General features: G+C 37.6%; 1 protein-coding gene across 5 annotated transcripts in view; it reads right to left on the reverse strand.

Moving 5' to 3' along the window:
- The window catches only part of DOK7 (docking protein 7), a 65,924-nt gene that overhangs the window by 8,985 nt on the left and 33,790 nt on the right, over positions 1-23,149 (reverse strand). For 4 of the 5 annotated variants that reach the window (XM_027455599.3, XM_027455600.3, XM_021270001.4 and 1 more), the window contains 2 exons: positions 6,935-6,977; positions 146-211 (listed from right to left, as the gene is read on the reverse strand). In XM_027455599.3, coding sequence (XP_027311400.2) covers positions 146-211; positions 6,935-6,977 — 109 coding nt within the window. Of the gene's footprint in view, positions 1-145; positions 212-6,934; positions 6,978-20,183; positions 20,766-23,149 lie in introns of those variants that run through there. The other variant, XM_027455603.3, reaches the window with a different exon arrangement.

A 23,149-nucleotide genomic window follows, 5' to 3' on the forward strand; every position in this document is an offset into this window, starting at 1 on the left:
AAAAAACCCAAAGATATGTAAGTGTTACAATAGGGAATCAAATCATACATTACTTTTTACATTTTCTGAAGTTTAAAATATTTTAAGTTGAAATTAATTTAAACTTACATGCACACACACACACCTCATAACCAGTTGCACCTACCAGCTTGCAGACTGTGCCCTTTATGTAGTTTCAGAGACCCAGAAGCTGCCATGACAGAAGAAGCACCTGTTTTCAGAGAGATATTCACATTAAACCTAAATACCTGTTGCTAATATTAGATATCTGCTGTGCATCATCATTCTTAGTAAGTGTTTCTGAAACATCAAGAAAAATTCCAGTGAAAAATACAAGTCTCTCTTCTTCCTTCAAGCAGTATTTTTTTTTTTTTTTTTTTGCAAAATTCTTTATCCTGAGATGATTGTGGCATTATAATCTAACTTTGTTGTTCTTGTTTTGGTTGGGTTGTTGGTTTTTAGAAAGAGAGGATGCCTTCTATAAAACTTTGAGATATCTGGCCTCCCTTTTCATGGTGACCTTACTCACAGAGAAGGTCATCTTCAACCGAGAAGTAAAATGGCAGTAAAAAACTGAGGAGTTGCCTTTGCGATCCATAACACAGCTTTGGTAGCCACAAAGTTAAAGCTGTCATTAAAATGTCACCAGACTGGATCCAAAACCTAACAAAATTAACGGGAATAACTATCTCAGTTCAGTAGTCCACTGTTCAGTGATATAAGAATACATGAACGGGGGCAAGCTGAAGGCTAGGTGAAGGATCTAGCTTTAGAGTGCTACAGCCAGAAAAGCTTTACCAAGGGCATGTCTGATGGCTCAGTCTTCTTTCTTCTGCTGTATTCAGATCATCATGAATGTCCCAAACACAATTCTAGATAAGGAAGCTTGAAGGACGATAAGCCAGCAGCTCAGAAACATACTAAGTGGTGCATGTTTGTCTGCATCCCCATATCCCTTCTTTACACAACCAGCAAACTAATCAGGACTATACCTACCTGTTCAGTTAGAATTATTGTTATCCAGCCATGAATTTCTTCTCTCTGCTGTTCTTACAATGAGTGCCTTAATCAAGGTGAGTGGCATTTACTTCCTGACATGAATAATTTCAAGGGAACTTCTTGTGCAAGTAAGTGGTACTTAACAGAAATGAGGTAGGAGGCTGTGCTTATGAGTAACCCTGCCACTGGTGACAGGGCAGCTATGCCACGTGCTGCTGGGTGCTTGGGATCAGGTATAAAATTAATACTGTCTTCAAAACTGATGAATAGTCTCTGAGCATGTTAGACACCTCTCTGCAAATTGTTTTTAAAATAGCATCCAAAAATTAACATAATTCATAAGCAACATGAAGAAATTCTGCTAGATAAATACAATCTCAAGTGCTTAAGAAACCTACATGACCTAGGAACCTAAAGAAAATGGCAATTCTTTATTTTTTCCCCTGCATAAAGTATATATTAATGGATTTTATTTTCTAATTGTAATCATTTTCATGCTTATGAAATTATTTCCACACTTTTATAAAATAAATCTAAATAAAGTACACATAATTTCACTTAACAAGGATGATAGGTTAAAAAATAGTGAACATATTTCAAAAGCACAAGACTGAACCAAAATCTTTGGTTTTGCATTTTTTGCTTTGTACTCAAAGGCATGTTTAGGGTAACACAAGGTTACAAGAATTTTCAAGCATGCCATCCTGAAAAAAACTGATTTTGTATTTTAACCAATGAGTTCAGATTGTAGAATCTTTATGTATCCTGAAGAGAGCTTAAGCACTAAAAATATTCTTTGAACTTTTGTTTTTAACAAGGCTGTTGATATAAATAAATACAAAAATAGGACAGAGAAGTATGACATCCTGGACTAGCTGATTTACTTGTATTTTCACTGTGACTGATTTTCCTTTTTCTCACCTCAGAACATTCTGTCCCTGCATTATTAAGTATATCTGAATATACTTCATGCAGCTGAAAGTCTCATCTCACTTTGAGAAGAAGACTACAGCTTTATGCCAATAGCAGCTTCTCCACAAAACTGGTATTTTTTTCCCCTCAAAAACTTTATGCAATTCAATAGAAATCATTCTACAGGAAATATGGATTTTTAAGCAACATTTTTAGGATTTGTGAAGAGTGCACACAACAGGAAAGGAAATTTACAACCATAAAGTGTTCCAGTCCATTTATGGTCAAGTTGAAATTTTCCGATTTGAAGCTGCTTTAAAAGAGCCATGTTAATGTTTCAGGGTTTGACCTGTTGCATTTTCCTCATTTTCAAATCTGGCAACTAACAAGTATTTACATAGTCAAATCTCTCATGGAATTCTTGTGAAGCTTTGAACTGCACTGTATAAACAGACGTCAACAGAGTTTGACCTATTTTCTTCCTTCTCCTTTACAGCTACCACATATACTGTCTTGTTTCTCATTTGTGAATCCTAGGATAACACTTGCAGGAACAGAAAAGCTAGCGAGATAGCTTCTGAACATCCAGTAGGAGACAGACAATCCCTTTCATTGTTGTTTTCATCTTACAAGGGATTGTTAAGAATAAATTTCTGCAGTTTCCTATGCCATCCAATTCTGTGTGGCTGACTCGTTCATGTCTTTGTTATAACTGAATAGTTCATCAAGAAAGCTATTTGTATTCTACTTCCTTCAACGTATAAGGAGACAATGATATTCAAAATGTAAAAAAAAATGAAAATAAGTTGCCTCCTTCCAGAATATTTTGCATTCCTACCTATGATTAGACTCAAAACTCCAGAGTAGTTCAGTGAAGACAACCACTATTTGAAAAGTTTTTTCAACTGTATGTTAATTTCTTTATGTGCACTCTTCAAAAAATAAGCACAACCTACAGCACACATGCCACAAGAAACAGCCATGAAAATGGCTCTTATGGTTCTTGTAATGCTTAACCCTGTGATGTATAGTGGACACTGTTCAGCATACAGTCCTTTACTGGCTCAATAAATGTATCATTGTGGATATTATTCTACAGCTGAAGAACAGATAACATATATCCTAAACAATTATGTGAATTATGAATTATTTCCGAACTAAGCAACAATAACCAACTCAGTATGAGCCAAATTCTTCTTTCTCACCACTCTCAATTAATTCCTTGAAACTCCTAAGCCTGGAATAGAAGCATCAAGCTGAACATGTTTGCAATAAAAATATTAAAAATGCCTGCAAGAAAGCCTGTTTTTCCATCATAAAAGCTAAGCTGTCAGACAGACAAGTTCATTTTCAGCATCCATCAACCATTATATACTTAATTTTATTCTTTTTTCTAATCTCCCTTGACTCCCTATCTACCTAAGAATAATGTAATAGAGATGCTGTGTTCATAATCAACACCCTGACTTTTCAGCTGAATTCCAATCCACAGCATTGTTTTATGTTTATTCCTTAATTCAGCCTCTCAGAACATCTTCAGTCAAGCATTACATGTGTAGGTATTACAACAAAGAGACTGACAGATAGCAAGAGCGTCTGTCGCAATGCTGATGAATTTGCTCATTTACAATATGGAAAAAAAAATGGAACTGTGCAGCTAAAAAATAAAAAATAAAAGAAATTTAAGAGTCACAAAACTTTACAATATTCAAGTATACGGCTTCCAAAAGAGAATATTTTTTGACTTATTTTCCCACTCAGCTACTGATTTTTGTAATACCAGAGCCTGCAGCACAGAACAGGGAGACCGGAGCTTCCACTTCAGATATTTAATCTGGGTGTTAAAATGCTTGAGGCTGGGTCTAGCTCCTAGGAATCGCTGGACATTTAGACTCCCTGGTGTTGGGCAGGGGCTAAAGTTTCTGAAAAATAATGCACACAGCCTGCATGAAATGCTTTCTCCAGGGATTGCAGAGGATCCCTAAGCACATCTGCAACCCCATTCTCAATTTTGCTTCTCTAAATAGGAGGCTTGGGAATCAGACTGCTCAGTTGACTTGGAAAGGTTAGCAATGAAGGACAGAAATAGTGGCCTTTTTTTTCCACAGAATAACCTAGTGGTTTAAATGTAATTGATAAAACAGAAGATCTGTGGCTGACTTCTACTCAGCTAAGAAAATTCAAATATTTTAAATGAGAGCATGAAGATGACAGAAGTAAGGGATGAATGATCCCATCTAAGTTGTTACTGTGAACTAAAAAAGAGCACAAGATTTAACTGACAGACCTCAGTTACAGCAAGAAACACCTCAACTATTCAGAAATGCATTCTAAATGTAAGAACAGTAAAGGACTTCAGACAAATTAGACGGATTAAGAATTCTCACTACAGAACACGCTAAACAAACACCTAGCAGACACATACCCAGAAGCACATCCTAGCCTTGGGACAGAGATTTGAACTAGACAAGCACTCGAGCCTTGTTTTTCCTACTCCCTGTAAAACACGTCACAGTGATTTATAGCACCAGAAGGACAACCAAGAGAGAAATGAGCTCTTTAGCTGACCATCCTGTGACGAAAAGTGCTGTCCTTTGATTCCAGCTCTCAACGCTGAATGTGCACTTCATTCATGATCCCTTAATTCAAAATACATATGGAGAATCTGAGAAAATGACCTACGTATACATCTCTGACATTGTATCCACTAGATCAAAATTTCTTAAGCAGTCATGAGAAACTCCGTATAGCCTCTTGAGAGCTTAGACCAAAAGGTATTTAACCTAGGTGTCTCCACAACCCAGCATTCTCAGAAATCAGGAAATCTGAATCAAATTCTCATCTCCTGTCAAGGTATTTTAATGTCCGTAACGACCATAACTATAACCTACTACACTTAAGAGCAGGCATATCCACATCATACAACTCCAAAGCATCTCTTATCTTGATTTCTATTATAAAGTTTTAACAATGGGAACACTTTAATCCTACAAATGCAGGAAATCAATTCAGTCTCTCTTTCTAATCAATCTTTATAAAGTTATTTATAACAAAGGCAACAGAATTATTTAAATCTGGCTTCAATGATTCACCCTGATTTTTTTATCTAGTAATACAATTCAGAATTGTTGCCATATTTATGAACATTTTCCAGCTTGCCATTAGAACTAGACACATTTCTCTGAAGTAGCTTATTTTATTGCCCGGCATACATAACTGAGAGTAGCAGGAGAATATCATCCCCCACACTCACAAGCAATATACTGACACACATTTAAACAACTTATCCTGACTCTGTAACTCCATTTGTTGGTACAAAACTGAGGCACTCAAGAGCAAAAATTGTTGAACAGTTCAAGTGGACACCAGTAGCACTAAAAGAGGTGTGCTGGCGTTTGTGTTTAAAAAGAAAAAAAAATGTAAACTGAAGAATATGAAAAAATTTACATGAAAAATGTAAATTGAAGAATAAAATTCTACAGGTGTACATAGTAACAGAATCACATGAGACTATTTGAGAGCTGAAGACTCCACAAAGACAGTTAAAAACTTCAGCTGCTGTATCCACCTAAAGCATTTTATATGCATTGCAACAAATAGTCGTTTCTTTTCCTAGTGTACCAGATATGAAAAACAACCCATTTTTTCAGCATTGCATCTTCCCTTTTTGTTGATCTTAAAAGCTGCCTATCTGCATTTCCAGTTTGCTTTTGATAAGTTTTTTTCAAAACATCTAACTCCTTCATCTGCATGAATACCCTGAGATCAAGTTCTCAGCAGATCTTGTTTGCATGCACACTTAATTTGCCACTGACCTCAGTGTAGAAATAATATTGTACCCACCACACCTAGCTGTAGATGCAAGTTCCCCTACATTTACACACACATCATAAGAATTGCTGTGGTTTCCTTGGGTTGATTAGAGGACTAGAAACCTGAGTATTAGATAGAAAAATAAAATTAGATGTAATGATCCAATTTGTGCTTCTACTTAGACCTCTATAAATCAGGAGTAATTCCACTGACTCAAGTGGAATAACTAGGAATAAGATCTGCTACATGCTTCTGGATTTTCTCCTGCTAAGGCAAACAAAGGAATAGAATTACTTATGACCTTCTCCAAAGACATCTCCTGATCCTAGGAATCTTACTGGATTTGTTCACACAAGCATTAGTTAGCTACTTTTTTTTTTTTTTTTTTTTTTTAAGATTTTTTTAAATTAATAAAGAAACCCAAGCACAAGGTAGTGTTCTCTTTGAAGTAGGGTACATGATAAATTCAGTGGATCTATTGAATAATCAAGTAGATAGTTAATGAATACAAAGATATTTAAGAAACTAAACAACTTCCCTACACAGATCTCTCAAAGAATGAAATGGAGACAGTACACAACAACAAGCCTTACTTGGTACTTAATACTTAAATACTTACTTGCTTAAGTATTTACTTAAGTAAGTATTTACTTACTTACTTACTTAAGTATTAATACATACTTAAAGCCTTACAAAATGTTATGTGTGAAGCAAAATGATGATATAATTTACTGACTGTGTCAGTCAACAGTTTCATGGGCATAAGAGAAGCCACACTATATTGCCTCTGGTAAGGATCCATTCCTGTGGTCTTGTGTTATTTAGAAAACTGGTTATATACACAAAACATATAAATCAAGCTTGCCTTTGATGTTAATATAGCCTAAAAGAACTTCATCCTGACTTCGAGAATGTAAGCAGGAAAAGCAATAAATAACTTTCTATAGAAACTGACAAGTTTGAACCTCTTTACATTATAAAATGAAGGAAACAGTCAAATACATTAATCTTTGCAACAGAAGATACTAGAGATTACATGGACTTCATAAATGTCAGTCTCAGGAATAGCAACAGCAAAACCTATCACAAGCAGGATGCTTCTCAATACAGTCTTTAGTTCTATTTCCATAAGTCTGCTGTTTTGCTGATCACCATTTGGGACCATTTGGGCATTATTTTTTAACAAAACAAGTAACTAAGTGGTTCCTACCTGGTATAGCTGGTAAGACTCCAGACTGTAATATTGCTGATCCCTAAAGAAAACAGAAAATTTTAGAATGAAAATCTTTAAAAATTAAATTTTAAAAATTAAAAAAAGTATACAAAGTATAGGAAGAATGGCAGAAAAAACACTTCACCATCACAAAGTCTTAATACATGCTGTTCAAATCCGGAACACAAGCAGGCAAAAGTGTTCATACCTGGAGGTGTTTAGAACAGGCATAAGTTGTGAAACCCTCGTGTACCTTAGTAAAAGCGAACTAACTTTGCTAACTTTTTGCTTTGGTTGCTTTGCAACAGCTGGAGCAAGCACAATGAGGCTTAGCACAATTGAATCAGTCATGAACCAACCTACAAAAAGCAACAAAATTTGGTATTCAGACACAGCTAGCACTGAGTTGGAGTAACAGATACAATAATTACCAGATTAATTAAGGTCATGTCTATATTTGCTTAAAATGGTAGGTGCTGTGAGCAGACCAAAGTTGAGTGTGCTTGTCCCAGCTGCACAAAACCAGCACATTTTATTTTGGAGATCAGACTGCCTTCAGACTGCCTTCAAATTCCTCAAGACATCAAGGTATTTCTCTAGAAAAGCTGTGAGCCATCTCAGTTACTTTACGATACTGGTATCAGTACAGTGGCAGCTGAAGCACATCAAAGCAGGCAGCCTGAGTACCAGTGCCCATCCACACCCAACAGTAAGCACATTCCAAAATATGCAGACCACATTTTTCCCAACTATGCTACGTCATTCAAAGATGATCTGGAGGATGCTCTGGCACTTTGATCTCCAGACAGCATCAAGGCTGCTCCTACACTAAAACATCAATGTAGGCTATGAAGCCAGCATGTTCTGTGCTGCAGACCACCACTCTGCCAAGGAGATCTCTTTTACTTCTGGGATATTCACAAGAGCAATAATTCATCATCACGATATATTCTTTTTGATTAATAAATGCATCTTTTGGACTTTGAAGTGGAAAAACACTCTATGCTTCCTGGAGCTGAGCAACAACACTGCTCAATTCCAAAGCAGTAAAATTCCATTTTATGTTAACACCTGGCATCGGTTTTCTTAATCTAAACACACAGACTTTCTTGTGACCTCTGATATGTTTCCTACGCTTTCCTATGAACTGGTAGCTTTTGAGAAGCTATCAGGATTTTATATATACTACTTATCTTCACCTCTGTACAAGCACTGTTTACTGTTTTAACTTCCCCAAAATTTCTCAATAGAAAACAAAATAGTTTATTTATGTACTAAAAAGTTCAAGCCATACTAATTCCTGCACAAAGTCTTCTTAAGGCAAACATATTAAGATGTAAATCTTATTACATAATGCATTGCTGAATTCAGAACAAGGTGACACCACTGAACAGTGAGATGGAAGGAAAAGAATTTCACAGGATTCATTCTAGCTGAAAAACAAAATAATAATAAAATAAAAATCTAAGCACAGAAATTCCCAGAAGCAATATTTTCTGGGAAATTATGTGTCAGGATGCTTTCAAGTGGTGATGTAGCTTCTGATTCAAGAATCAGAGATTATTTTCTTGATGGTATATTAATCACTTTAAGCCTTCCTTTTGTTTACTACTTCAAAAAATCTCTTTTTCTGAGCTGCCTTCCATTTTTCAGAAACTATAAATGTGACATACAAGAAAAACTGTCAGAGTTAGCAACTCTATCCAACTTCACTTAATGCAAGTGGAAAGACTTTGGCTTTGATGGAACTTGCATTGAAGTGGGAAAAGATTAGAAAAGATTACAGTGATTCTGCTTCACACAATAAAATACACATTAAAAGAGCTTCATTGGACCTTTGGGGGTGTAAGGATTTTTTTTTTTTTTGAATGCCATTTTGATATCTGCAACATAAAACAGCCTAGAATAGTAGCATAGCACACATCAGACAGGAGACCAGCCTGATCCTATTGCAGACATGGAATCTCCAGCCTTAGTGTTTATGGAGTTTTTGTGCTAGCAGTATGTTTTAACATAAGAGACGCTGAATGTGAGCAACTGTTTAGAGTGGAAAGGGGGTGGAGGGATCAGAAACATAGACAAGATTTCATTTCTGAAACAACAACAAAAAAATCATCCCGCAGTATTTCGGAAAAATAAAAATAAAACATTAATTTAACCATATGGAATGTTGTTTGTTCCTATAGTTACTGTGTGCTATCACAGAAGATGCTGATTTCAGCAGGGGGGTATGCATACTTATCTGCTCAGGTAACATACAGAAGACTTTGGAATCCAATGTGAGCAATATCATGTATATTTAGTTAACATTATACTTTTCTGTTGCAATAGAATTTCTACATTTTTTGTCTCTTTTTTTATATCAGACTTCAAAAATACATTTCTCCTGTCTCCAATAATTTATTATGGGTATGTTAATATAGAATAAAAAAAAAAAAAAAAAAATCCTGACTTTTTTGTGTCTGTGGATGTAAAACAGATTATGGTGTCTTTACGGTAATACCTGCTAGTTTAGTTAATGAAATAGAAAGCGTCAGACTGCAGTGCTGAACCACATGAAATTCAAATCTTGCTAATGAGAAGGGGTCTCACAACTTTCTTGCAGTTTTTTTGCTTTTACAAACAAAGGAGTATTTTTGTAACTTGTGGGGTAGGGGAGAACCATATGTTTATCATTTCACAAAGTCAATCACAAATTGTTTAGGGAGGAGAAAAAAGCCTTTATCTTCCCTTTTGCCCCTAGACTCATTATCTGTACAGCCTTGCTGTCATTCAGGGCTTGTGCTTGATGCATGAAACTAGATAGCAAGTCTGAAAAATATTTTTAACTCTTTTCCCATAAATGCATTGCACATCAGAATATCATAAACTATGGTAAAAACATGGATAGAAACTTAGGATAGAAAGCAGAAAACCTGAAAGAAGATGGAGAACTCTTTAAAGAAAGAAGGCACTCGTTTATTCTTTGAGCCTCCCAGAGAGAACTCTTTCAACAGTACAGACCTTACAAGCAACAGTGACGCAAAGAAACAAATAAACAGAAAATTTTTACTAGAATAGGTTTTCTTCTCAATTTATAGCTAAGTTATTGTTTGCAAAATAGCATTGGTTCCTACATGCTAAGTAGCTCTGTTTCCCCTGTAAATCCAAATTGTAACTACTAGATTTACTTGCAAATTAATTTTTGCTCTTTTTCCATCCTCTCATCATTGCATAAGTATAGCACTTCTGCAAGGAACAGAGGGATTAAAAAGCTAGCAACACTGAGTGTTTCAGCTGCAGAAACTTTGATTTTTAACTCACATTAAGCAGCACAACTCCAAACAAAATAATAAAATCAACAGGGAGTTCAGACCTCTGAATGTTAGTGCAGCATTCAAACCATCACTTTTTATTTATTCTGTGCATCATATATTGTGTGGAAATAGCCAAAATTATAGAGATGTCACTCTGTTAACATATGCACAGTTTGTTCAACAGTGGAGTCCTATTTCATGACTGGAATTCCTAGTCACTCTTACAAAATAAATTCTAAATACTTTTTCATTAAAATGTATGGGTTAGGTGGGTAAGATAAGAAAACTGATGAAAGACTAGACAAATAATATCAAACAAATATACCTTCAAACTCATTATTAGAAGATTAGATCACACCTGATAAAAAGATGCAAAAGGGCTGGAAGAAGTTAGATGGGTGAAATTTCATCAGATATGGGACACTGATAAAATATTGTTGGAATTATAGTGAAGAGATGGAAGACAACAAATAAACAGAAGAATCAGATGTGATTAGATTAAAAAAAAAAAAAAAAGTCAAAGATAATAACAAAAAAATAAACCAATCTTTTGTCATCAAATGATTTTTCTAGACTATAAAGTTGTTGTTTTCATTTTCATTTCACTGCACTTATTCTATTATTTCTGCAACTACAAGGCCTCCTGCCACAATCGTTAAGAAGAAAGAGCCTCCACTAACTTACAGTGGCTGCTGCTGAGGCAACCCAGTAGAAAGAATGAGATTAGAGACTTAAAAGTTATTTTTATTCTACATAACAAAGACAAAACATGCTTTGGTCTGCAGGAAACAAAAATTTAAATTACTATGGCATAATGTACAGATGTAAGTGCACGACTTTCATATGCAGAGTATAATACAGAACTCAAACTACCATTAAGCCAAAGAAGAAAATGAGTAAGTGACCTCACTCATATAACATGCTTTTGTTATGCCTGATATGATATTCAGACAATAACTAATGATGAGAGTGCCTAAATCCTGGAAATCTACTGCTACTTATAAAATAATTTAGGTTAAACATCATTCTAATGTGGATTCTTTTATCTTGACCCACGAGCTGAGTGCTGAAATATGTGATGCATGGTTGTTAGTTCAAACAACCTCACCACTACAACACCCACAGTAAACGGATATGTACCACTTGTATATCACACATCATGAACTACATGTCCAGGGCTATTTTAACTCTGGTAGTGATCTGGCTGCTGTCAGATGACATTCATTTTTGATGTTCTGCTTCCACATAACTTGGGTAGGGTTCAATGATAGATGTTAGGAGAACCACTAGTTTGATACGCTGGATCATTATTCACAGATTAGCTCTGTTGCCCTAAACAGCTGAACAGAATCTAAGCTTTGGCATTTATTTGTGTGTGTGTCTGTGTGTGCAAATAACCATCATAATTATTTTTACAATCAAAAATTAGTTATTTTTTCTCATGTATATTTGATATATCTCTCCCCCTTTTTTTGTTTCATTTGATTTTATTGTTTGATTCACTTTAAGTTCCATGAAATACATGTTTTACTAAATCAGTCCTCATTTAAAAAAAAAAGCAGAACAAATACTGTTCCATTTAAAGAGCAATATGTCTACATTTCTTTACATAAACAAATCACTCTTACAGCTAATTCCTCCTCCTACTGGCTCCAAGGGTATAAAACATATACATTCTAAAAGAGACAAAAGATTTTTGTTTCATATTTTTAAACATGGCTGATAAAAAGGAGGAAGCCACGCTTCCAAGAAAGAGTAGATCAGCTTCTGTAGTTTGCAATGCTGAGCTGGTCTCCATCATCACTGGCAAGAGAAATGAAATGCCATTTGCCTGATTACTGTCAACATTTCAGACACACCTCATCAGCCGCAGCTTATGTCATTCCCTTTGTGTATCTTTGGAACTAAAGCTTTGCTTTCAGCTCATCTAAGTTTTTTATAGCTCCGTTATTCTGAACCTAGTAAGAGCTATATGTACAAGGGTTTAAGTGTCATTTGCATTTGTTTATGCATATCTATGAAGCTTTGCCACAGCCTGGATCCTCAGACTGGAAGAAAGGCTCAACATAAATGAGAAGACCCCATCTTCTTTTTTGGAAAGAGGAAACAGTGATAGGAGCAATTATCCGCAGTCAGATTTTTATCCTGCGCACATCAAAAATACGGTCATAATTGGAGAAGATGGATTGCAACACTGTCCATCTGCTTACTTTTCAAGAAGGTTATGATCTAAATTTTTTTCTCTTCTTCCCTCTCCCCCCCTATTTTTGAAGCCACTGTGCTTTATCAAGGCCATGCAAAACATCCAGTTTTTCAAAAGAAGACCATCAAAATAATGACTCAGAATCCATAGGCTGGTCACCAAAAAGAGAAAAATGAAGCGGACTTCTCTAACAATAAACAAACATTCTCATGCCTGCTGTATACAGCTGATAGCCCTTCATCAGTATCCCTGTGATTGCTTCATATAGTTTGTATGTATAGGGAGGCAGCAGATTGCAGTTATGTTTATGACTATAGCATCTTGAGCTGTAAGCAACTTCAAAAAGGAAGCAAAGGATTCAATGGGAAATCCTGAGTGAGGATTTTGAAATTAGCATCACAAAAATATAAAATTGTAAACTGCTTTTAGAAAATGGAAAAGAAAATGCCTCGAACATGCCCAAAGTTCTGCAAAGCTCAGATACTTCAGCAAAAATAAATCAGTTCCTAATGAAACTCACAGCTAATGTACTTTTGTCATGAGGATTAAAGGCTATGACTTATTCTTGGAGCAAACCAAAAGAAAAGTTTAAAGCTGAAAATGCCTTGGCTGCCACGGGAAAAAAAGAGTTCCCAGGAAAGGTCAATAAATATGGACATGTGGAGCAACCTTTAAAGGTCATGTGTTTTGCTGGGCTGTTTCACAATGCCCAGCAGTTGATCAGGTTCTGAACAAACAATACAAAATTATTAAACTCTACAGTCTTTCGTAACTCCAAATGAAACAGAAACTCCGGACCATGGCATGCTTCAGGTGCAGGGCTCCAATTTCAGCCGCAACCTTCTGATTACTCAGCTTCATCTGTTGCAAGCCAACTGCTGGCTTACAGAAGGATTGCTGAAGTCAGTTCAGAAACATCTCAGTTTGCTCAGCCAAACCTAAACATCAGCTATTTTCTGTGACTATTCTGAACCTGCAGAATAGTCACAACCCCACTAACCCACAGGTTAGAGGTATTGTTTAAACCGAAAGAGATGAGAAAGAATTAAAAGTATTGTTTAGTTCTAGTCCAGATCTGTGTACTGTTCTTGTATTTTTACAGAGGAACACTTCAGTGGTGACAATGAACTACCATGCCAGTTGCAGGCCTTTGTTGAGAGGGGCCCCCTGCTTCTTGCTGTGAGCGTCCCAGCCACCTGCAAATGTGAGCCGTTTGCCACAATACAACCACTGACATCATACTGCAGCTCTGAAAATGACACTCTACAAGATCGTTAAATATCCCAAGCTGGAAGGGACCCACAGGGGTCATCAAGTCCAACTCCTGGCTCCACACAGGGCCATCCAAAACTCAAACCATGTGTCTGCGAGCGTTGTCTAAATGCTTCTTGAACTCCAGCACCTTGGGGCCATAACTGCTGCCCTTTGCAACCTGTCCCAGGGCCCAACCACCCTCTGGGTGCAGAACCTTTCCCTAACCCCCAGCCTGACCCTCCCATGTCCCAGCTCCATGCTGTTCCCTCGGGTCCTGTCGCTGTCCCCAGAGAGCAGAGCTCAGCACCTGTCCCTCTGCTCCCCTGTGAGGGAGCTGCAGGCCACCATGAGGCCCACAAAGGCACTGTCACCAGCACGCAACAGTCCAGCAGGACAACATAAACAATCCTTTCCTTTATTACCCTCTGTTCACTTAAGAGAGTAAGAAAGCCTGGGCTGAGCCCTCTGCCATGGCTGCCACAAAAGCCAGTACCTGGACCCTGCTACCCAGCTTCCACCCGAGATGAAAGCCATTTCCAGCTGGTGGCCATAGCCCCAAAATTCAGATGGTAGGATTCTGGGTTGCAATACTGAAGGGTCAAATTTTGTGCCCCACTACCAATATGGTACTGGCACGAGGAAGCTGACACAGCAACAAGTAGCGTGGTTTATTCTTGTTTTGGTATTCAAAAATGGACCTAGAATCAGTATATACCAAAGAGTCACACTAGTCCTGTGCCAAACTGGACTGTAATGCAATTAATTATGTAGCCACATATCATCTTTTCCATGGGACATCTGCCCCATTCACTGCCTAAGAGAGACACGTGTGGGTAAAATCAAGACAGCAGGAGCAACTGTAAATCTGTCAATTCCTTAACAGTAAGGGGTTTAGCTTTTCAACCTAAATAACTTCCTTTTAACATCACACATTGCATGCAAAAGTGTTTAGGCAGAATGCTAAAGGAGACAGCTATGCAATCCCAACCAGTACATATAAAATAGCTGGCATAAACACATCAGTGAAGTTTGTGTCTGGTTCCAGATGCTAACACAAGTCAATCTTGCATACTTTTGGGCTAGACCAAAGAAAGTCAAGGGCATAAATAGCTGACACAAACCAGTAAAGCTCACCCTGAGCAGAATCTGAAGGCACACAACACTAAAGCAACAGCAACAGTCCTAGCACCAGTATCAGCTAGACAGTTTTTCATGCTTTTGGTTACAGAGAAATGCCCCAAACCACAACAGCTTTAGTGATGTAAATAAAGACATTCCACCACCTCCCTCAAACAGAGTTTTGGGATATTTTTAGTCTTACATTTTTGAACTACTTTCTTAAGGTTTATTTTTCTTATAGTACTTTTAAAAAATGCCTATTTTGGTTCCAGATGATTTAATTCCCCTGGAAATTTGATCCATCTGTCCTTAACCACAGGGAAAAATCAGAAGCACTGATTTCTATAAACGTAGAAGCACTTCTTTGTCTTAGAGAGGTGTTACAGTGATGAGTACAGTGGCAAGCTGCAGCAAGAGATACTGCAGTAGCAAATCCTCAGAGTGAATCAGTATAAGCCATTCCATTCAGAAGCCAGACACTATGAGTGTCCCTGAAAACAGGATCTCATCTAAGCTTCATGACAGACCTCACACCACTAAGACATTGGAGTATGATCAGGACACCTTTCACCTCAGAGGAGGGCTTTCATAGCCAGAGCTATGGCTAAGCTGTAAAATACAACCAAGAAGAAGAAATGGCTAATCAAGAGACAGCAAATGGCTTCTGAAATAATTTTCATTCTCTGTATGTGATAAACATGCCTAGAATTGATTCAGGAGTTAGAAAGGAGGAACTGAAAACAATTCTTCATGAGAAATAAAAACACCATATGCAAATGTCATAAGGTATATTCATTAAACACAACAACTGGAGCATAGTACTTATTGCCTCATTTCAGAGCACAGAACCCTGAACAAATACACCTAGATAGACAGATAATCTAGACAGATAATAAAATTCATTAATATCAGTCTTTACTGCCTCATCTTTCAGCATTGCATAAAATCATTCTGCCATTCAGGACAAGAAAGACTCCTTACACAATTGCCAATAAAATGAACCATCAAGTACATTCAAGCTCTGAAATGGTAACTTTTTTTCTCCAGCTATGAGATTCCTCTCAAGAGGCATTCAGATCTAAAATTCAGGACAGATACTCCTGATATAGTCTCAAATTCAGCACATAATATATTCCTAAAGCCAAAATAAATATAGAGAATTCTTCCAGGCAGTAAAAATCAGGTACGTTGCCTTCCCCCTGACCCCTCAGCTGAGCTGTGGTGATTCAGAGTAGCAGAAGACCTGTTCTGGAATTTTATAAAAATTAACAATTTTTCATTTAAGCATAAGACACTCAGCAGTTTTTCTAACTCATGACAGTTTTGTCAACTTTTTAGGGATGTTTTCATAATAACATTACATTCCCTTTTCCCCTTTCAGAGCCTTGCTCAGCCAGCCTCTTGTTAGTTAAACTACCCTCCTAAGCTACATACAGAAACTCCAACTTGATGTTTAAGCAAAAGAGTTCAAATATGCATTTGTTCTGACTGTTAAAGGTTCAGCAGTGCACCCACAGCATTGCTTTAACCATTCACACTGTCACGGGTGAACATGAGTGTGTTATGAATAATGCAGCTGAATTATAGTGTATACAATAACTTCAGCCATGCAGAAAGACAGAATGTGTTTCTCTTTTAAAAGTGGTAAGGCTTTTATGAATAGATGGATGTTTATCAACAATAGAAATCAATGTTGACTATATGAGGTTGCATATTGATATCACACCTATCTTGAAAAGAAAAAAAGAAAAGCACTTATGTTAACATGAAAAGATTATTTCAAAAAGGATTCAGTTCTAATGACTGGGGAGGAGGGAATCTTTTTTATTTAAGCCCACCAAAAAATCGTGTATATATATATTATATATATTTTATTTATTTATTTATTTATTTATTTATTTATTTATTTATTTTTAATAGACACTGGCACTTCTAAAGTCCTATAAAGAATAATAGAAAGAAAGTCATACACACAAAGTCACACAGGCTTCACTTCCCTATATTCCAGTTTAAATTCCGTATATTATAATTTCCAACAGGGGGTAGCATTACACTACTGCAAGAACATTTTATATTTAAAATACACTCAATTTCCCCACATTTGCTGGTCTGAGCTTCCTTGTACGACAGATGTGTTAAATTCCACTCATTCTGTACAAAATGAAATCCACTCAGACAAAACTACTGTACCACTGAAAATAAGCCTCAGATGGGGCCCAAGTAAGTCCAAGTAAAAGCAGATTTTACTGCTCAGATAATAAGCAGTTTGGTTTCCTAACCCCATTCTTCATGCTCCGTATGTAAAAGACACAGAAGAGGCAGGGTGTACACAGACAGGATGCAGCACCTCACACAATCCATCTCTTTCGTATTTTGAAGTTCACAAGATTAACAGTTCCACCGTTGTGGATATCAGTAGTGTAGAAACACCTGAGAAATGTGGACAGCTTGACAAACGGAAAGTGTTTTTCTACATTTTCTTACAATAGCACATCCCAGAAAAAAATGAGCTCTGCTGCAGCAGGAATGCTAACCCATTTCAAGATTTTAAAAGTCAATACGAAAGCACTGCCTAGCAGGAAGCTTGAAGCAACTGAACATACATGTAAATGCAAAGGACAGCCATTAGCATACACACCCCTGCACACACAAAGGGATTCAGATATTCTTGCCTTCTCAATTAGGAAAGTGTGCCTTATGGCAAATTTACACAGGAAGAGATGTATAATACAAAAGCGCTAATAATTTGTTCATTTCTTGACCCAGGACCATTCCTTCTCTGATGAGGAATGGCGATGACTTCAACCAAAAATGTATAAGACATTTTACGTATTTCAAATATGTATACATATAGTTCTTATGCAATTGTACTGAGAAGCATTCCAACACACCAAAACTACGCTTGTTAAGAAGTTCCTGATTAGCAGGAAATTAATTCCACATATTATACAAAAATGCAGAAGGTTTTCCTTTTACACAGTTTTTTGCTTGCAACAAGACTGTAAAACCAAGTCGTCTGTCCTTGAAGAAAATGGAAATTTTTGAAAATAAAGGGAACTCATGGATTCAACTATACCACCACAGCTACAGTGAAAAACAATAAACAAAGAAGGGCTGAAATATGGAAATATTGCAACAGCTAGCAAAGTAAAAGCTCAAATATTTATGACAAATTAAACCTATGTCTACTGATTTTTAGAGATGGAGAAAGTTTATTTTAAGCTGTAATTACGATTTTGAAATGTTCACCTAGGGACTGCCCTAAGAAAGCTTTGCTGCTTCTTCCACTTCCCTCAAAGTGTTCGGCAGTGAGAGCTTAGTTTGTACTTGCACTAAAAATACACTTGGGCCTGTTCTGTAGGCAAAGGAACCATGCCAAGTTGCATTAAACTAGCTATTTGATTCCTTCCTCCCAGCCCATTCCGCATAAAGACATGAAGAAAAGAATCCTTGCTATAACCTGTGCATCCTGCTCCGCACAAAGAGAGAACTAGAGTGGGCTTAATTATGAACCTATGAAGAATAAAGATTAAAGCCTTGCATACCATCTTTGCATTCATTTTCCTTCTTTTTCAATTGCAATCCCACATTTGTAGCTAAGGTTAGTCAACTTCTGCCAGAAAAATGATTAACAAGATAATCAGTGATCAACACTAGAAAGAAATGGATGGAACTAAAAGGACAAACAAGGGAGAGAAAGCTCAAAATAGTAAGATTAAGACAAGCCCAGCCATCACTGAAATTATGGTTTGTCAAAGGTAATGAAACTATAATTAAACTGCACAGCTTCAAAGGATACAGATACTTAACTATGCATGGGGGCTGCTCACAGGCTTTTCCTACATCGGAAAGCACTGCTATAAATTATTAGGTATAATTATTTCTGTAGCTTTCCAAAGCTTTCTATAGCAGTTATCTCCATAGCACATGTGTTCTGCTTAACTTTCAGTCTCAAGGAACGAGTTGAATTTGCAAACTTCATCTGGAAAAGTTTTGCCAGTGCTGCAGAGGATTCAGGTATACAGTTACGAGCCCTGATACAGCCCACTTAACATTTCTCTGTCCTTGCAATAAACCAGCTCTGGAAAAGGTTTATATTTCCTTAATATTTTCCGGTCTCAAATTTCTAGTGCATTCAAAATTGCTTCCAATCAGCATTGAATTAGCAGAGGATTCCACAGAATCCAAACTACTACAAAGGATGTGGCTAGGGGAGAGGAACACGGCCAGAGCTCATGTCCCACTGATTCCCAGCTGTTGAAACAGTCATTTCAGTTGACTGACAGCTGGCTGCTGCAGTTTATGCTGCGAATAGCGCAATATCCTCATGTGACAAGACTTAGGAGCACAAAGTCCCTTTCAAAGCCCCTTTTCCATCCACCCTTTGGACTCGTGTGGGAATGTGCTGCATCAGACAAGGTCTCATGGACCGCTTTCTTTCATCTGCCCTGGTTTAGGAAAGGCAGCATGGAAGCACATAAAAGCTAAAGCAAATGGAGGCATAAATGCGGAGCAACAGAGAGGCTTTACTGCAGCCTTGAATCTGTACATAGCACTCTGGCATTCACTCACCCCATCCTGGCTGTCATTTATCACATGGATCACATTAACCAACACATGTTTTGATCTTAATAGCCCCAGCCTACCCCAGCAAGCTCAGCCTAACTTTTACACGCACAAAAAATGCGTGTTGTCACAGACATTGATGCACCAAACTTCACTGTAGCTGAAGAAGATGGGATGGATAATTGCTCCACATAACATTTTTCCTATACTTCTGTCCTATGCCTGTTGGTAGGATTACTCCCTGAAGCAAGTTCAAGATTTTCAAGGGATCCTTCAACACTTAAGATGTTATTATCCTAGCAAGAACGGCCAGAATGCAGGGAAGTCCCTCCCTCCAAAACATCATTTAGGAATGGTACAGAAAGGTTGTGTGCAACTAGTAAAAAGTAGGGTAAATAGTGGTTTTTTTTACACTGTAAAAGGATTTGCTCAGTTGCAGTAACTTTAAGGTTTTGTTGTGTCAGCTTAGTTCTGGCTTAGATCTGAGTTTAACCAGCACCAGAGAAACTCAACAGTCAGTATCTACGTACCTAAGATGGGTCAAGCTGACTAGCTGAAATACTCAGCTGCAGACACCTTGAACTGCTCCAAAAGTTCCCTGTGGCTCTCACACATTGGAGTTTTAGCTATTCCCTAGTCAGGCAAAACTGCTTTTGACCTCAAAGAAAATAATAATAATAATAATAATAATAATAATAATAATAATAATAATAATAATAATAATAATAATAATAATAATAAATTTTTTAAAAAAATGCAATATGCTTCTCCATAGTCATTTAAGGGCATACGTCTCTGGATTCTGAAAAGACAAATTTCTCCAGAACACAGAAATTCTTGATTGGATAAGGATGTTGCCAGCTTTTATGTTTTTCTTTTCTTCTGTTGTTGCAACTTTGCTTGAACTTTAGTCCTGTTCTCGAGCATGTTCTTGATATCTTAGACCTTTCTAAATGCTAAAAAAAATACCTCAACCCTCTAGTTAATCCCATGTTTATAAAGAATTGATTTTCAACAGCCATGTCCTCAGACTCTAAATCCACTGAGTGCAAAGGTTCCTGCATTAATAACTTCTTCCCAGTAATTCTGCAGTTCTTGAAAGACCCCATTCTTCAAGTTCTATGTCACACAAAAATTTTCTGTGGAGATAATATATTCGGTGCCACTACTCTGATCTTTCTCATTTACTAGAAAATGGCTTTGAACTATTTCTTGAAGTTATTAAAATTAGTGATAGACTTTCCAGCATGTCAAAAAAAAAAAAAAATGTAGAGCAGCTGCTCCATCTTGGCAGGTTGATTTTCTTCTTTAGTAACTCTTATTAATGAGTTCCTTCTCTGTTCACAGTTCACATGAAAGGCAAACAACTTTCTGGCTCTCTCACTGCAGCCTGGAAAACATCAGATTTAATAATAGATTTAGCACTCAGATAGAATTGTCCATATTCAAAGCACTGTAGAAACAGCATCTGATCAATCCTGACAGTAGCCTTGGCAAGCAAATATTATCCAGGTACAGATTCACAGACTGAAGGTGTCAGAGCCACCATAAGACCACAATGCAAAATTTCTAGATCAGTATAAATCTCAAATTTCTCATCTCTCTTGCACACCCCGGAATTTCCCTCCTGTCAAAGTGAGAGAAAACCCAAAACACTGTCATCTGCACTTCACCATCACAAATTCCTACCAGGAGTTTGCCTTAGACCACTGGCTTTACAGCATAGCTACCAAGTTCATAAAATACATCAAACATTAAGCCAGGCAGGGCAAAACACCAAACTTTAGGATGGATTTCTTCTGTATTTCCTGAGGTCCAGAACAATAGACCCCAGCTGTCTAGTCTCTGCTACGTGGAATTTTGAAGAACTGCCTTTCTTTACTCCTGTGGGCACATCCCCTGTCCTTTCAGCAGAAGTGTTTGCAACTATGATAATAAAGCAATACATGAAATTGCAAGGCAACTTTAAAACAGTCCCTTTTGAAAGCTTTTGGGGTACGTATTGTTTCTCTTCCTATACTAGAATGGTTTACCCACATTTTCTATCTGTTCTCCCTAAGGAAAGTAATCCTTCTGTTATGATCATATATACTCCAATGATTCATTCTTCAAATTCATTTCAGTGCTTTTTTTTTTTTTTTTTTTTGGCAGTGGTAATAGTCAATTTTTTTGTGGAGCAGGTAATAATGTTATCTTCAGAAGGTTTGTTGGCACAACTGCTATCATTTTGCTAACCAACGCGAAAATCACATTGCCCATTTGTCATTACCATGTTATTAAAATTTGCTAAGCCAATATTAGAAAACATTATTTGCTCTTTATGAGCCAAGTAGCATTGCTTGGTATAGGGTTGAACATTTCTGTTAGAAACAGTAAGAATTTACTCATATCACAACCTCTACATGACAGATAGTTTATGGATCTAATCTGAGTACTACAAATCTATATCAAAGAATGGTTTGGGTTGGAAGGGACCTTAACGATCATCTAGTTCTCACCCCCCTGCCATGGGCACGGACACCTCCAACCAGCCCAGGCTGCCCAAAGCCCCATCCAGCCTGGCCTTCAGCACTTCCAGGAATGGGGCATCCACAACTTCTCTGGGCAGTGTGTTCCAGGGCCTCACCACCCTCTGAGTGAAGAACTTCCTCCTAACATCTAATGTAAATCTCCCCTATTTTAGTTTAAAGCCATTCCCCCATGTCTCATCACTGCACCCCCTGACAAAGAGTCCCTCCCCAGCTTTCCTGTAGCCCCCTTCAGGTTCAGGAAGGCCGCTGTAAGGTCTCTCCGAAGCCTTCTCTCCTCCATGCTGAACACCCCCAACTCTCTTGGCCTGTCTTTATAGGAGAGGTGTTCCAGCACCTTGATCCTTCTTGTGGCCCTCCTCTGGACTTGTTCTAATGCATCCATGTCCTTCTTGTGCTGGAGGCCCCAGAGCTGAACACAGGGCTCCAGGTAGGGTCTGACAAGAGCAGAGCAGAGGGGAACAATCTTCTCCTTCACCCTGCTGGCCATGCTGCTTTTGATGCAGCCCAGGACACGGCTGGCTTTCTGGGCTGCAAGCGCACATTGCTGGCTCATGTTGCACTCTCATCAACCAACACCCCGAGGTCCTTCTCCTCTGGGCTGCTCTCAATCCATTCTCTGCCCAGCCTGCGTTATATCCTGTGTTATAGGATATCATCAGCCCACTTGACAGTATTTCCACAGATATCATGAAGTATTTAGTGTACGGGGCATCCTAAATTCCCCAAACTAATTCCCCTTGTATGCATTGTCACGGATCATGGAAGAATGTAAGTGCAATTTTGTCAGAACACATTCATCCTTTTAATTTCCACACTTCCAGTTTTAAGTGGCTCTGTGAAAAAGAGTTGGTAGGAAAGGCCCTACACATACTGAGCATCTATTTGCACTCCTCCCATCTACTGGCAGTGAGTTGCTGTCAAGCCTTCAGACATGCCATCTGAATGAGTGCAATCCAGCTGACACTCACCCATTCCTTCTCTGTGCCACGCAATTACTTTAGTATCAGTAACTTTTAATCAAAGCACAGTATTTTCTGCTTAGCCTTCTTCAATCCATGATCTTAGAAATATAACAATAACAAAAATTACAATCAATTTACAAAAATGCAAGTCAGTAACTGAGATTTTTTACTTTTTTACAACATTACAGAAGGAAATGAAGTGCTTGGGAATCAAACCTAGGAATCAGTCTGGGGCTGACACTGGAGCTATTCATTTCCCTCTGAGTATGGTGCAATTTAAT

Source organism: Anas platyrhynchos, chromosome 4 (assembly GCF_047663525.1).
Source record: "Anas platyrhynchos isolate ZD024472 breed Pekin duck chromosome 4, IASCAAS_PekinDuck_T2T, whole genome shotgun sequence".
Classification (NCBI taxonomy): domain Eukaryota; kingdom Metazoa; phylum Chordata; class Aves; order Anseriformes; family Anatidae; genus Anas; species Anas platyrhynchos.